General features: G+C 40.1%; 1 protein-coding gene across 1 annotated transcript; it reads right to left on the minus strand.

The window, feature by feature from the left end:
* Positions 1 to 2,645: 2,645 nt before the first annotated feature.
* On the minus strand, positions 2,646 to 15,354 carry gapdhs (glyceraldehyde-3-phosphate dehydrogenase, spermatogenic). The gene is made up of 11 exons (XM_061051104.1): positions 15,256 to 15,354; positions 7,301 to 7,360; positions 6,825 to 6,921; positions 6,425 to 6,531; positions 4,843 to 4,933; positions 4,633 to 4,751; positions 4,398 to 4,479; positions 4,104 to 4,255; positions 3,805 to 3,967; positions 3,230 to 3,327; positions 2,646 to 3,129 (listed from the first exon to the last, which is right to left on the minus strand). Exons 2-11 carry the CDS (start codon positions 7,327 to 7,329, stop codon positions 3,060 to 3,062), a joined length of 1,008 nt encoding a protein of 335 aa, XP_060907087.1. The 5' UTR covers positions 7,330 to 7,360; positions 15,256 to 15,354; the 3' UTR covers positions 2,646 to 3,059.
* Between the last annotated feature and the right edge of the window lie 1,418 nt (positions 15,355 to 16,772).

Consider the following 16,772-nt stretch of genomic DNA (forward strand, 5'->3'; position numbering starts at 1 on the left):
AAGTCCATTTTTAGTGACAATATACTGAGGAAGGGATGAAACTGAGTTGGATTTCAGCGAGTTTACTGTTTTCCAAAATTGTGAGGGGTTGTTTTCATTGTTAGTTAGTGAGGTGATGAAGTAATTTGAATTCGTACATGGGGTGTGCAAACTCACCACTAGGCCACCAGCGCCCCACACAGAAATAGCTTAGTCTGTATGGATGAATCATTTTATTATATTATCGTCATTGAATCGTGTATGTTTTTTTCAACTGTTAAACCTTCTGCAACATATTTATCATCATAAATCTTTACATGTGTTTCATATTTTCAATACTCTGGTTTTGATTTTCAAAGCTTACATTTAAAGATTGTGAAACGCTATCCTATGTGTGGGAATAAATATAGAAATAACGTCTTGGATTTTTTTATAGATTTCTTTGGAATCAAACAGAATCATAAGTTTACACAGTCATCATTGGGGACAGAGCTTCCAGAGTGATCCCCCTTTTCATTTTTAAGTTTTATAAATCAAAAGTATATAAAATATTAGTAATTTACAGCATTTAAGGATTTAGAGTCCAGCTATAGGTACCAAGTTCAAGCTGAAGAAAGCAATGAGATGACCACAAGAAAGGTTCACTTTGATTAATTACCTTCTTCATTCAAATGCTGAATAGTGTCACAATGAAAAAGACACAATGTTTATGTTTGATAAAGGTAAATCAGGGTCTAAAGCCCCCCTTTGTGTGTGGTTTTCAATCTTTGGTTTAAACATGTAATAAAAGTTTTTTCTTAGTATTGAATCTTCTGCTTTTGATATATTGTAATTAACAGCAAAACATTGTAGAGCTTCATAAAATACAGAGTAGATGCCGTGCACACAAGCTTCTAGCCATTAAAATAGAAGCTTTAGAAATAAAGAAATACAGAGACAGTGATACTATACAAATTCAGACATTATAATGTAAACAAATGAGAGCGTAATATAAAGCCAAACAGTCAAATGAGGATTTTAAGAGTCTTCAGCTTCAGCAGCTGTTTGTCTTGAAAACCTTGAACTCCTTGTTTTTATTTGATTTGAGATGGTAATGTGTTAAACATGTGTGTTCCTCTTACTGAGAAGGTATTGAACCAAATGCAGTTCTGTACAGTTTTCACCTGCTCTTCCTCGTTCTGATTTCACTCTTTGGTGTGTTTGCCAGCTGACAGATTGTTTTATAAAGGAAAAGTTAACAAAACTCTAAAACCTCTACGACGACTATGAGGCTACGGTGCCATCTAAGTTTCTGATCCTTTGTTTTCAGTGCCTGTGATGATCTGATGGGTGTAAACTGAGGAAATATCACAGCATGCACAAACTTCTGTGCTGCTTTTAGGGGTATATATTGCTTTGACATATTTTAGTTTTCAGTCCTCTAACACAGATACTCTGGATATCTTACTGCAAGCATATTTGACATAGTGATATATTTTCCATCTAAAACTACATCTAGCCCATATTTCCATCATACTGTAAACGGTGATCCTAATGCAGTATGTTCAGTGAAACAGCAGGTGGCACTACAGCATTATCCTTACATACACTTTGTGCTTCCGGTCAGGCGTTCCATAAAGAGGAAGTCATTTGGCAGGAGACTTTAATTTCTTCAGCCTGCTCTGCTTACTTTTGCCTGATGTATACTTTTGGAAAAGTTAGATTTTTATTTATTTATTTTTAAATATAATCCCCCCCCCCAATCTTTATTTATGTTTGAATTAACTTGTTCCTGTGTATTTTGCTGTTGTATGTTCATCCTCTATAAAAATTTGTATAAACATTTTTTGTATTGGTTAAATTTGTCAATAAAGGCGGATTAAAAAAAAAAAAAAATTGTCTTCAGCCTGCATTCCACTTGCTGCAGTACCTATAAGAGGACGCAGGGGGCGCAACCCCTCTAGCTGACAAATCAAATGCAGGACTCTCCTAACGAGGAGCTTTGGGAAACCATTTCCCTAATTCCAAGGTAAAGGACCCGTTGATAAAATAAATACCTTCACTGAGGAAGGAGTTTGAGTATTTGAATCCATACATTCTTCCCCTGTTCTAACTTCTTCTGCCTCCTTACTTTAACTCAACAGATCTTGGACACGTTTCCTCAACCCGTTTACATACAGTATATAATAATTCTTTATTTGAATCTGGAGAGGTGAAGAGACAAAAATGGAGAAGATAAAAAGGGATATGTAAACTCTTCAGGCCTATCTATTTATGTGCCTCAACTAAAATCTACACTAAAAGTTAAGATAAACATTTCAAGTTAAATGAGTTGTTGCAGAGGGAAGACAATGACCAAATAAATAATGTACCGATGCCATTTTATGGATTTTCAAAATGAAACTGACGAATAAAAGAAGCCAGCTTGACATGAAGACATTTAGTAAAATTAACACGTTTCAACTTTTTTATGCTGGTGGAAAAAAACTATCCTGTATTTTAACTGATAAAGAGTTATAGCATAAAGATTCAGTTCTTCTTTAATTATTAATCAAAGTCAAATAAATCTCAATTTAGTTGTTCTTCATCTTTCTTGATGTTTTCCACTTGTTCTATTTTGGCTCTCAGGATAAACTTTTCGTGTAGTTTGGCTTTACCAGACAATAAAGATAATCAAACAAGACACATTGAGGTTTTTTCAAGTTTTATTCTTTATCTCTTTACTCATAAGCAAAGTTACAGTAGCTCTGCCTCTCAGCTGCCTCCGTCCACTGATGAATAAGCCTTTAAAACACACCAACAGGGAGATGGATACAGTAGTTACCATGGTATTGAGCCATAACGACACATCTAAAGTGGCAGTGGAGAGGGGGCACACGGACACAAATACTGTCACCTAGCGATCATCTCGTCTTAAAGGAAAACACAGATTAACTCAGAACACTGAAACACACTGTTGCTGCTGCCTACAAATACTGTAGTAGAGCTAAGGGCTGTGATGCTATGACTTGGCTATGGGAGGGGCCTGTGTGTAAAAGACAGGGGAGGTGGGAGAGGAGGGGGTGGTCCCTTTCCTGACTTCCTTTTGTGACAGGAAGTGTTTACTCCTTGGAGTACATGTACAGCAGCAGGTCAGCGACACGGTGGCTGTAGCCGAACTCATTGTCATACCTGGAGAGAGAGGGAGGAAAGAGAACAGAGGAATTAAGATTTACATACAGTTACTTCTTGTTTTTCAATGTGGAACTGATCAAGACTTCAGAAAACTGACCAGGAAATGAGTTTGACAAAGTTGTCATTAAGGGAGATGCCAGCACCAGCATCAAAGATGGAGGAGTGGGTGTCACCGATGAAGTCAGAGGACACCACCTGCACAAACACAAACACACAAGTCAGATATACTGAAGTGAAACCACACACAGCTAAGCCTTAACAATACTAATTACAGAATACACACTTAATGACAGACAACCACAGCTCTCCTATATAGATATACTGTTTAAAAAAAGACATATATTATTTTGGCTTTTTTACACAGGTATAAGAGATTAGGGGTGACATGCTGTCAATGGCTGTATACAGGAAATTAGATTTAAAGGCCTACACAAATGGCCTGAACCGCCATTCTTCTCCTTGTCCTGTCCCTGCTGACTCACGGCTTTAAGTCTAAGTATTTTTTATTTTTTTAAAGCTTTATTTTTGGGCTTTTTGGGCCTTTAATGGAGAGATAGGACAGTACATGCATACTCCATACATACATGGGGTGTGCGCGCTAACCACTGCGCCACCAGCGACCCAAGTATTTTAATATATTCACATGGTTTGTGAAATACATTTGTGTGTTACCTGGTCCTCAGTGTAACCCAGCACTCCCTTCATGGGCCCATGCGCTGCCTTCTTGCAGGCCTCCTTGATCTCAGCGTAGGATGCCGGCTTGGACAGACGGCATGTCAGGTCCACAACTGACACGTCAGCCACGGGCACCCTGAACGCCATGCCGGTCAGCTTCCTGCAGAGAGGGGACAGACAAACGAGGCTTGTTGGACATGTGTCTCCTTTTGTCTTCATATTTTCTGAACCTCCTTGCCACAGTGAGTAAAAGTCTGTCTGATAATCATGCAGATAACTAATGTGTTTCTTCTCACCCGTTGAGTTCAGGGATGACTTTGCCCACAGCCTTGGCAGCACCAGTGGAGGCTGGGATGATGTTCAGGTGGGCACCGCGGCCATCACGCCAGGCCTTGGCACTGGGACCATCCACTGTCTTCTGGGTGGCTGTGTAGGCATGGACTGTGGTCTACAGAGGGGAGGGTGATATAAACAAACATCAATAATGAAAATATGATGCTTTTGTCACAACAATAAGCTTACTTCAATGATAACATTTGGCTATTGCGTGAAAAATGATGCATGTTTAGCTCAGATTTACGGCGACTCACCATGAGAGCCTCCTCAATGCCAAAGTTATCATTGATGACTTTGGCCAGGGGGGCCAGGCAGTTGGTGGTGCAGGAGGCATTGCTAAAAACAAACAAAAAAAAAACACTTTTAAAACAGACTCTACTCCATTAAATAAAGTGTATGTTGCAGCATTACGCCTGCTCTGTTTATATCTAGGTATGTTCATGTAAAAAATGAAGAGTGAAAGCAAATTAAGGGCTCAAATTTCCCTACCTGACAATGGTCATGGAGGAGGGGTCGTATTTGTCCTCGTTAACTCCCATGACAAACATGGGGGCGTCCGGTGAGGGGGCTGACACAACCACACGCTCTGCTCCGCCACTGAGGTGAGACTGTTGTAGAAAAAAAAAAAAAACCTGGTTAATAAAAAAAGGTTGTGTGTTTTGTTTCTGCATATGTAACTGTGTGTATGGCTTTACATACAGAGGCCTTGTCCACACTGAGGAAGACTCCAGTGGACTCCACAACGTACTTGGCACCACTATCGCCCCAGGGGATCTCTGTTGGCTTCATGCTACGGTCAGAGAAGGAACATTGTCATTCTCAGGTAATTCAACGTGAAACACAAGTGAGAGCACAGCAGAGAGAGCAGGTCACATACAGACATTCTGTGCTTTTAAGGGTCGTGTGCATAACATATCTAGATAATGACATGTGATCGACAGAAGTTCATCTTTTGGGGTTAAGAGTTTTGCCAAAGACAGTAGATAGCAAAAACAAGAGGGAACCCCCCACACACTCAAATCTCTGCTCATAGAGAAACAGGAATGTGTCTTCTATAACCCTCACTTGGTGTTGGTGTTGCCTTTGCAGAGGGGAGGCCCGTAACTCAATGGATTAAAATAACAGTGAGTACTACAACGGCTGGAGGGGCAGCCACATGGGTGAGGCCCAAAGCAGCAGAACGCTTAGTTTCATCGACTGGTTGATCAAACTGGCTTTAAAGCTTCTATGAGGAACTTTCTTTTTCTAAAAGATTGATTTATCGTTCTTTTTATACGCCACCAGAAAACATCTTGATTTGTGTTATTTCAGTAATTTGTCCGTCAAAGACGTCTGTGGACGAAGCGTTCCTGATTTCGTCCTGTGCAGTCCTAGTCCTAGTCTCTAATACATAAAATCCTCCTGCCTGTGTTCCAACAGTCAAATATAATGTTCACTGTTGATTGTTTGAATCTCTTTATCAAACACTGACATGGCTGCAGCAGTTACCGGTAAAACATTAAAATATCTTTTTCATGGTCGCCTGGTTTTGATCTTGTAGCTCAGACAGAGAGAGACATTATTATAAATGTCAGTGTGTTTCATAACCAGTTTTAAATGTTACACAGTTCTTTTGAATACCTCCATAAAATAGGAAAATTAAGTCTCTAAATGTTTAAACTACAGGTTAGTAGATAGCTTTTCTTCTTGATATTGATTTCAAGAGATGTTGAATCAGATTCTGATTTAGAAAATGAAACCGCTTTATTTTGTATTTTGATATCTATAAACAATCTCTATTTCAAATAAAAAACATCCTTAAAATGAATAACATTCAATGTTCAAAGGATAAGGGCTATTTTTAAGAAAAAAGATGGCTGACACGTTTCCAGCTCTGACCCACGTCACCCTTACACTACAGTAGCACCACGTTGGTGTTGTTGTTCATCTACCTCAATTCAGTGGCTACTATAAGCTGATATATATTGTATTGTTGTGTAGGCTACTGTTTTGTAGAAAAATAAACAAAGTGAGTTTTGAGGAGATAAATAACAGCATCAGATCAGTGAATTGAAACTGATACTTGCTGTTACCTGATATCAGAGTAATGTCTGTTTTTAAGACACAATTTTTTAGATGAAAACCAGAACAACCGTGACAGAGCCCTCGGCTACTAAGACAGACACCCTTTGGTATAATTTAAATTGTATTGATTTGACCGGTTTTTAACCTTACTATAGTAAACATCACCAACAACACTAATGATCTGTCATATATGTGCAGGCACATCACCATCACTTACCACTGGAAGACGGAGATGGAATTTCCATCAACAACGAGCTTGCCATTTGAAAGGCTGACCTCGCCGCGGTAACGGCCATGGGTGGAGTCATACTTGAACATGTAGACCTGGAATATGAGGGCAGGGGGTTTAAGAGACATGTGGCTTCTGGTTGTTTCATCATAACAAATACAACGTCATTACAAGTCTTATTTCCCTTTCTTAACACGATGGAGTCTATGGACACTGGCGGGGTAAACTGGTCAACTACTTCACCCAAATGAATTCAGTAAAACTCTCAAATTTCATTAATTGTTTTTTTATTCATTTTTTACTCCTCATTAATTAAGTTAGTAATTTTTCTCACACATAGGTGCTCCACTGAAGTGAAACTAAATAACTCATAAATAACTTTTCTCACCATGTACTCTAAGTCAATGAAGGGGTCGTTGATGGCCACAACCTTGATGCCTTTCTGGAGGCAAGCCCTCAAGACAAGACGGCCAATACGACCGAAGCTGTAGAGTTAATGGAGAGAGAGAGAGAGACGGAGAAGGAAAAAAGAGACATTAATAATAGTTGTTTTGGGAATATGTTGGAAACTTCCGCAGGATGTTAAACCACCCCTGAGGCCTCACATGAATCCTGTTATAAAGCTTCAAACCTCTACTTAATCTTATCACAGAAACATAATAATGATTCATATCACTGACCTGAAATAACACAACTTTTTAATACCCTGTGTGAATTCATTTCAACCCCCTCTTAATATCTTTAAACAACAAACGTGTTGGTCTATTGCTGGTTTCTCAAAATCTATGCATCAATGACAGAATATCCAGAGCCTCATCAATCAGTGTGAATCATCCTGTTTACATGTTTGTGTTTCAAACTCACCCATTGATTCCAACACAGAGGTCCGACATGTCTGCTGCTGCTTGAGTGGGACTGAGTTACCTGGAAGAAAAAGAGAGCAAACAACAGAACAACAAATGACATTAGAATAAAGGCCAATGTCATGAAATCACAGGATTATTTAGTAATGCAGTTATGTGTGAGAAGACTCTGATGAAGATGTCTGAACATCTACCGTACTTCTGATTGTTTGTCTTTTGCAGTGTTAGCTGTAAGCTCTGAAGTAATTCAACATTAACATGACAAACAGGCAGTGTTCTCCCGACCCATTAGCACTCCAGGTTGAAACTAAACACCAGAGTGGTACAGTACAGCAGTATGTTCATAAAGTTAGTAGAATGAGTGTGTTTCTGTTGATGCAGTAACCAGAAGAAACCGGCTGTGAAATGACATGTTTAGTGTGTTTCTGCTGCAGGAGTAAGGACGTGTTACATCATGCAGGGACTTGTTTAGAAAACAATGGGATAAGAAGGGAGGGAGAGTGGTAGGTATGCAACAAGACAAACAGAGACTTGTCTGCATGAACAGAGAGGATGCCTGGCGTTAATTCAACTATGTGACCTCCTTTTTTCACACTGAACACCCATCACTCTGACCTCTTCTCGTCGCCTCCTACTTCACGGCCCTAAACGTTTCTACGGATTGAATCCTCTTTCCTTTCCTTCACCTGTCCCCTACATCCTTTCACTGACTCCACCCCTTCCTTTCCTTTCTGATTTTGGTCTGTTAGAAACAAAACTCTAAAAGCTTATAACATTAATGATTTTCTGTGTAGATTAGGTAGTAACACTGCGCTACCCTGACCAGTGGCTAACCTCTGTGTGTGTGTGTGTGTGTGTGTGTGTGTGTGTGTGTGTGTGTGTGTGTGTGTGTGTGTGTGTGTGTGTGTGTGTGTGTGTGTGAGAGAGACAGGTACTGGCCAGAGCACATAAGGGTAACTCTGAGTGTCCTTGAGACTGGTTGGTTGTCATATTGGACTACTGTAATCTCCTAATCTGTTTTGTGTGTATGCGTGTGTGCTACTGTACAGTGTGAGTGTAAATGGGTGTGTCTCAGCAGGGAGCAGGCTGTTGATCCGTAGAAATGCATTGTGGGAGCACTTAAAATAGACTAAAAGGGTGACAAGAGTAAGACTAGAGCCCGACCCATTAATCGATGAGTTGATAATATCAGCCGATATTAGCATATGCAGTGGCATCGTCTAGTTTCACTGCAGATATGCGCCGATATTACTCGATCTATTCACCAGTCAAACAGCATTTCATTTGAGTTTGATTGTTTAAAACCAGCAGAGTGTGTTTTATGTCCACATTTCTTTGTTTGGACCCTTGTTTTTGTCTCTGTGCCTATTTCTAGCTCCCATCAGGGAAGGGCAGCCATTTTGTATCCTTCAGTTACTATCTCTAACACAAGGTCATCAAGGGAGAGAGAGAGAGAGAGAGAAAATGAGAGGGTACATGCAGTATGACTATACTATGCTGATAATACTGTTTTCTTCTGTATACCTTTGTTCCTACCATTATGTATTCTGATTTCACTGATTTCTGCTGTCACCTTCTCTTTCCTCTCTTTTGAAGTCTACTTCCTTTTCACTATTTGTCTTGTTGGCTTTTGCTCTCTAAGTGCTCCATTTCCCCTCAACAGAGCAGTTGCCCTGGGTTTTCAAACATGAAATGGCTACTGTGCCCATTATACTACTTAGTAAGCAGAGGGGGCTATACTGCTTCACTAAGGCACATAAGAACTGGGACTTGAACCCAGCAATGTGGATCTGGATCTAAAGAATTTACCAAGGACTGCAATAAAAACATACCTATTCAATGAATGTCAAAAGAGCTTAACAATCGATTCATGAGTTTGATTAATAATTCAGTGATAAGTACAAATGTTTGATTCCAGATTCATAAATATGAATATGTTCTAGTTATTTACGCCTATAAGACATTAAACTATGGAAATGATCTTTGGGTATCCAAGATTTCTAAAAAAAAAAAAAAAAAAAAAAAAAGACAAAACAACTGATTGATTACTTGAGAAAACAATAACAGATTAATAGACAGTGAAAGACAGTTTGATGCAGGATTATTTAACAAGTTGTGATCATTGTTGAGAACTAATCAACACAATTACTAAAATAATGAATAAAGTCATTTTAATGACATGCAAACGGTAAAACATTAAAATGTGAATTTTTTAGAATAAATATTTTGGCAAATAGTAGACTTAAATAAGGGGCAGGTGCATACGCGTGTGTGTGTGTGTGTGTGAGGTTTAATATGCTAAAAACCACACACACACTGAGCCATATGGACGAGTTCTGGTTGAATTAAATAAAGAAATAAAGATTGGTAGAGGAGTGTGCATGACTCTTTAGGTTTATCTAGGAATACTTTAATTGTGATTCCCTTGCTGCTCTTGTCACATTTATTTTATTAAGTCCGGTGATCAAGTACAAGTATTGTCATGTGTAAAAGTACTGTTGTAGTACTTTTATACTCTTGTTTCATCACTGCTTCAAAATAGTCTCTGTGGCAATAACATTAAGGTTTTCATATGTGGTGAGCTTTTAAACACCATTTCATAATATGGATTCAAATATTGATTCTAATGCAAACAGCTCTTCTCCATCCTCCAACACAGTTCTGCCTCTTGACCGTAAACCAATCAGCACTGATCCGCTGTTTAGTACTCAGCTCAAACACACACACACACACACACACACACACACACACACACACACACACACACACACACACACACACACACACACACACACACACACACACACACACACACACACACACACACACACACACACACACACACACACACACACACACACACACACACACACGTTCACATATGTCCCCGCTCACAGAAGCAGCATTGTGCTGAGCAGACCAAAGAGTTTCATGTTGTTTGTCTGCAGCCATCTCTCTGCTGACACTCATTAAACAGTCCAAAGACTGGGCAGGCATATGAAGTGTAGCAAGGACACGTTTACATTCTTCTTCACCTTAACTTCTTACTGTAGATAAAGGGGCCACATTTATATCTAAAAGTAGAATGAACTGCACAGACAAGAAACAAAACCCTGAGTTTAAGGGAAGATGGGGGCTTTCTTAACTGCAGGTCCAAAAAATTTAGAATAAACAGCAATTACAGCATTATTTGTGTGAAAGTTAACTCTCTCTAAAGATCTGAGTTGTTTACCCTATACTTCTGATGTGGACGTTATCAGATTCTGAGATCAGACAAAACGGTAAAAAGAAAATCACATGACAAGGGTGGTGCACTGTGCACCTCTTCTGACTGGTTAGGTGAAAGGAATAGTGAGCCTATCAGAGAGATTGTGTTCAATTTGTTTAATGAGGACCAGAATACTGTACCTACTCCTCTTTCTGTCTCTTCATCCATCTGCCCATGATCCTTAAAATTCAGCACCCACCCTCCAGCTCTCTCTTTGTCTGTCCTTGCCAGTCTTTGTCTGCCCAGTCCCCCTCATTTAGCACAAGCCCACCCTCCCTCTGAGCTGCGACCCATTTTCATCTCGCAAACCTAGACACAAGGGAGGGGGGTCTGCCTCTGTGTGCCCTAAAGGGAACAACAAGAGGAAAGATGACTCAAAACCAGACAATCAAAAAAGGACAAAGACAACAGGCAGCATCAGGTAGTCAAATCTCAAAACTGAGACAAAATCTGTCAGGGCATTAAAAGTGTAAAAGAGGCTAGACATGGCCAGAGGAGAGAAGAGCATGACAAAGCATTTCACTTCTGCCAACACCTCCTCAGATGTCAAGCACCAACACTTTGCCACACAAACACTTCATCTCTTCTCTGTAATATGTCAAGGGGCTCTTAGGCGAGCTTTGTGACACCCTCAGTCAGTCCTTATATGTCCCTGAGTTTTGAGGACATAAATCCAAAAAGTCTCCACTCATGTTGTTCCAACATTATTCAAGTTTACATACAGAAGAGGAGCCAGATTTAATCATAACTATAACTATCTTTGGTTATAATTATGTGAGTGAAGAGAGTGCTCCTCATCTGAGTGTTAGAAGTAAAATTACAATTTGGGAACAAAATCATCCCATGAGATGATAGGTTTGGACTTCAGCTTCTATTCCCAGTCTTTAAGTTGCTCTGGTTCGTGTTCATTAGAAATGTATTAGTGAATGAAAGAACTCACTGACTCTAACTTCACTTTCCCTGCACACTTTGCCACTCCCCCCTCCTTGCCTGCCTTTCTTTCAGCATCTCCAGCCCATCGGCCTCTAGCTTTTGGTCACACCCTCCTTCTCTTCAGTGTTTTTCCACTGCACTTCATTGATTGGCTACAGGCCAGACTTACCATGCAATTAGGTAATGTGTTCCCTTTTTTTGCCCGCCTCTTGAGGAATCAAATATAAGACTGAACGATACATGCCCCTTTCAAACTCTAAAATGTATGGCACACTAATAAACCAGACTTACTTTCTGTGTTGTCTGCAACTTTGTGAGCTTTTCTTCTGCTCATCTTTTCTTGAACACTACACCTGCTTCCCCTCTTTAGAAAGGCTCATTATTTAGACAGTGTCACTTTGGAGCCATGAGCTAGTCAGTCAAATGTCCAACACCATCACATCACTCTTCAGACACACGCACACACAACAACATGGCCCTTGTGTCCAGCTCAGCAGGCATGGTCTCCTGCTGACAGCGGCAGACTGTGAAGAAGTTCACTGTTTCTATTAGACACTTCATTTGTGGAAAATATGCACGATACAAAGAGTAATGAATTTAAAGTGGTGGTGTAATACCCTTTCCCCCCTCCACAGAAATGTAGAAATTTAAGGAAGTTTGGTTTGATAAAGGTAGTAACTTACTAAACTTGTACACACAAACACACAGCAACCACATGAATTAGTAAAGGGTGTGCTGTATCAAACTGCAGAGAATTCAATAGGAGAGAAAGGCATGTGACTTGTCTGCAGAGGTAATACTGGACTACACACACACGCACGCACGCACGCACGCACGCACACACACACACACACACGCACACACACGCACACACACAGTGCTTATAGTCCTCATGTTTGAGTTTGTGTCAACAGTCAGATGAAAGTTATTTCCTGAGGCCATGCCTGTCAGTCACTTCCTCTCCTCTCTCAGGCTACCGTTACAGTACTTTAGTTTAACACTTTGTTTGCTGCCCTTTAATGCTATGCAAACATGTGCACCTTGAAATAACTGCTTCATTGTATGACAGGTGGTCTTTGGTGTCCTGGCTGTGTTTATTCTCCTTTTTGTGTGTGTGGTTTATTTCCTCAAACTAGTGGCTACTGTTACGTGCAGAGTGCTGAGTCACTCCTGAGTCCCATCTCTCTTGCACACATCCTGGACAAGATGGCTGCTTGAGAAACGAGCTGCACAGCATTGTCCACAGGGACACACTGAAACAGCCACATAACCTTCATATGGAAAACTTGTGTTAATCTGGAAAAGATGAGTCATAACAAACTGAGGAAGAATGAATGATTCAAGAATATGTGTAAAATAGTTTTGGGACAAATTGTGTGATTGTCCACTAGCAGTGGAGCACATTTGGACGGTCCATGTCTCTTTAACTCTCTAAGTCACCTGGCTCTACTTTGTTAAGATGGAATCACATGTCTTGTGTATTGCTAATGTGCTCTAGCTAATCCCATTGACTATTATCTTGCACCTTAAACAGCAAAGTTGAAGGTGTGTTGCTTAAACAGTCACTGACATTTACATTTCAGACAACTGCCTTACAAGAGCTAAATAAATGTCAAAGTAATCATGAGTGACATGTCAAGAGAGTTCTGCCTTCTTATGTAAGACATCTATCTGTGCCTGCTATAAAAATAACCACAATATTAGAAAGAACGGTCCATCTTTAACCACTACATGCATTTGTGTAAAGATTTAAACCCAGAATGTATTGACGAAACTACTTATGGGCTAAGGAGCAATTGTACACTGTAATCTATCTGCATTTACTGTCATATTTTAAAATATTAACTTAATCAACTGTATTAGTTATCTGCTAATACATGTCAATTTGGTGCTAATGTTCTTATAATTATGATCACAAGGCATTTTGGCAACAAATACCGCTATGACTAAATACTTAGCATCCTTTAGGCAGCACTGGGCCTTTTCTTAGTGACCTTCAGTCATCTATTGATGGAAAAAAAAAAGTGGGACCCCCTTCCATGAGTACAACATGTACAACCATTTTGTCCTGTTTTTAAGATGTTTGAGGATGAAGATTTAGCAGCAGGTTAGCATCACTACAGGAGCTCTGGGCCTGCTGTGACCTTCCTTAGATAGAGGGATGACCTTCAACAAGGACATGGCTGCACCTGCATGTGCCACACCTATTTAAGATGAATGATGGTATAATAATACAGTAATATGTAGGCCTGTATTATTACTTGTTATGAATTAATAGTTTACAACAGAAGAGGTTATAAGGGGTATGGAGATTCATATTTTGGCACAACTAGCTGTTGTTTTCAATAGTGTGGGTATATACATTTTGCAAGGAAATAAGCGTTTGTAAAAGTCCCTCCACCACTGGCTGCATTTTCACTGTTTAAAATGTACCATATATGAAGTGTATGTCTGATTATGCAATTGGAGATTAACTTCTAATGTGTAGTATTGTCGTTTTAAGAGAACAGGCCTCGTTGCAAACCGCATCAACAGGTCTGTCGACTTTGGAGTCAAACTGCGGCAGAATCATGCGACACTGCACTGTCTCTGTGTCCTCTGAACGCAGCACAGGGACATATTCAGCACCATTGTTTCATCCTCATTTCACAGCAAAGGTTAGAACAGTTTCGGTTATTGCATTACTACATCCTCTGCTTCCCGTCATTACGAGACTACACATCATCTCTGTACTCTGGTGGCGCAATGACCACAGACTTCATCATGAAAACCAGGAGCTGCACGTAGCTTCACCTCCGTTGCGTTCACGTACAAGCATAATCCCCGTCATTATGGTACACTAAGTACAAAAGCGGTATCATAGTCAATGTTAAATGTAAACCATTGTTCTTTCAAAAATGTATCCTTATGTGCTATAATTTACTATTCTGTCCATAAAATAAACAGTAAAATATATATTTTGTGTGGTGTTACATAACACGGAGACTAATCCACTTCCGCAAAGATGCAGCAGTGGGAGCTGCAAATGGCACGTCACCCGCACATGAATGAACTGTACAGTATGAATGGACCATCACTTTTATGTGCACATTTTCTTAAAGTAAGGCACTTTGTAAAGTATCCGCGGTGTGAATAGTTTTAGATGATTTCATTTCGATGATTTGAATGACCGTCTCCGACAGAGAGCATTACACAACGACCAGCCTTTCTCCGGAGCTGCAAGGCCACGGCTGCATCCCCTCCCATCCTCGCCTGTCTCTTCCTGTGCTGCTACAGCGTGCATGCTGTGGACAATGCTTATTTAAACATCTGAAATTCGCTTATTAAAGCTTTGAGCTGAGCTACTCACACATCCGCTCGCGTTAGTCTTGTGCGCTTGTATAGGCTCCATTAAACGGACCGATGCGTTGTAGAGTAAACTAAGGTATACGAAGTTAATCTTACACGATGGTAACGACTTCTGCTGTTTTTTGGACGGCTTTCAGTACTGCCTGTCTCATGAATAGGCGAATGAATGGTAAGAATGAGATAATGGAGCAAATAACACTGTATTAGCTCACTTTTGTTATCCAAGTTCACGTGAGACAGGCCTACATCTGTGCACCGTCGAATAAACTAATCCTTTTGACTATTATGAAGTCTAAATCATATCAAATACACTGAACGTCTTCAGCTAGACACTATTGCAAGTGTATGTTATCTAGAGGTTACAATGACATCTCTACATTGAAGGGTAAATCGGTCTTTCGGCTTACCTCTAGGCTGATGCTGCTTGAGTCTGTGTGCGCAGTCGACAGAGCCGCCTTCCCTTTTTATACAGGACACGTGCCTCCGGGAGCCCGGTCGCCCTGGTGACGTGACGTCATGTCATCCTTTGCTGCTGGTATCCATTCGGGACGAGGGACTGGTCACGGCCTCCAAACGGCTGCCATAGTAACTATGATGAACCATTTGTGTTTTATTTTTATTTTTCACAAACCCCAGGCTATATAAAACCACTGAGAGCTGATTTGAGGATGGAAGATAATTTTATCACTAAAGGGAAAGACAGAAAGGAACATACAAAGATTAGTGAATCTGACGCTATTGGGGGAATCGTGATATAAAAAGGCTAGAAAGAAACTGGCAGGGTGCCAACGTGGAAGTGGTGGGGAATGATGAAGCATTTTGTCTCATTCCCACCATTAACAGAGTAAGTCACGTGTCATATGTGATGAAATACCGGGAAAACGTAGCTTACCAGGCGTCCTTTGCGTAAACAACCCAAATATTTTACATCAGGCCTAGACTATTTATTTAATAGACGTGCTTTGGTGCGTTTTTAGATGTTGATAGCCTACATGCTCTATACATGCCTGTTTTATAAGCAGGCCTTCATTGTGCATCGATCTGTAAAGGACTGCAGACTGGATCCCCTATGGATGCAGGGGTGTGTGTGTGTGTGTTTATGGATGGATGCACCACCGTTATGTAAGAAGTCATGAAACTAACATGTGACGTTCTCCTAAGACCGAGTATGCAGCAAACCATTGATGAATTAATTCTTGCATTTGGTATGAAACAAGTAGCCGAAGAATCCTTCAATTTAAATTCATATTGATGAATACGAATATACTTTTTTTTATCTGAACAAGGTTTGTTACATTGCCAATTTTCCATATAGCCTAGCCTATATTCGGTCCCTCTTTTTCACCTCTCCACTCCTCTCCTCCAGTCGCAGCCATAGATGATCACAGTACGTGTCAAACTGACATCAAGGCTACGTGAGGGAGGATGCGTAGGCCTACACACTATGAAACATGGGAAATCCCTGCAGTGCAAGGGCCGAGGGGAAGTGTTGGACACACCGCACATCCCCTGTTTCGTCACTCCGATTGGTGTTTAATTTCCGCATTTATGCCTTTTTATATATATCATCTTTGTACAAATCAAGATAAAGCCAAGGAATAAATAAATTAGTTCGAGGTTTGCATTTTAATTTGCTTATAAAATTACTGAAACAATAATAAAATCGCTTTAAAAATTTGGAAATAATTCAGGTCATGCCCATATTTTGTGTCTATGACGTTTAGGATTTAATCTATGTTCATGCTTCAGGATTTTTCCCTTTTTTAAATTGTTCTTTGTATGTTGTATAAAGCGTGATTGAAAGTAGCCTATGTTGTTGAAGTGAGCATCTCTTTTGACTGCAAGCATCTTTTAGCAACAGCCTTATGTTGACTCAAATTCAGAAATTAAGCTTTGGCGCCATCTTTTGGAAAACAAAGTATTT

Source organism: Labrus mixtus, chromosome 11 (genome assembly GCF_963584025.1).
Source record: "Labrus mixtus chromosome 11, fLabMix1.1, whole genome shotgun sequence".
Classification (NCBI taxonomy): Eukaryota; Metazoa; Chordata; class Actinopteri; order Labriformes; family Labridae; genus Labrus; species Labrus mixtus.

Bases quoted from the DNA above. Each gene is read 5' to 3' on its own strand.
- gapdhs (XM_061051104.1), bottom strand. From the start codon at position 7,329: ATGTCGGACCTCTGTGTTGGAATCAATGG. The intron at 4,256-4,397 runs GTGAGTCGCCGT...TCCCCTCTGTAG, and splicing joins GCATTGAGGAGGCTCTCATG to ACCACAGTCCATGCCTACAC. The intron at 3,968-4,103 runs GTGAGAAGAAAC...CCCTCTCTGCAG, and splicing joins GTCATCCCTGAACTCAACGG to GAAGCTGACCGGCATGGCGT.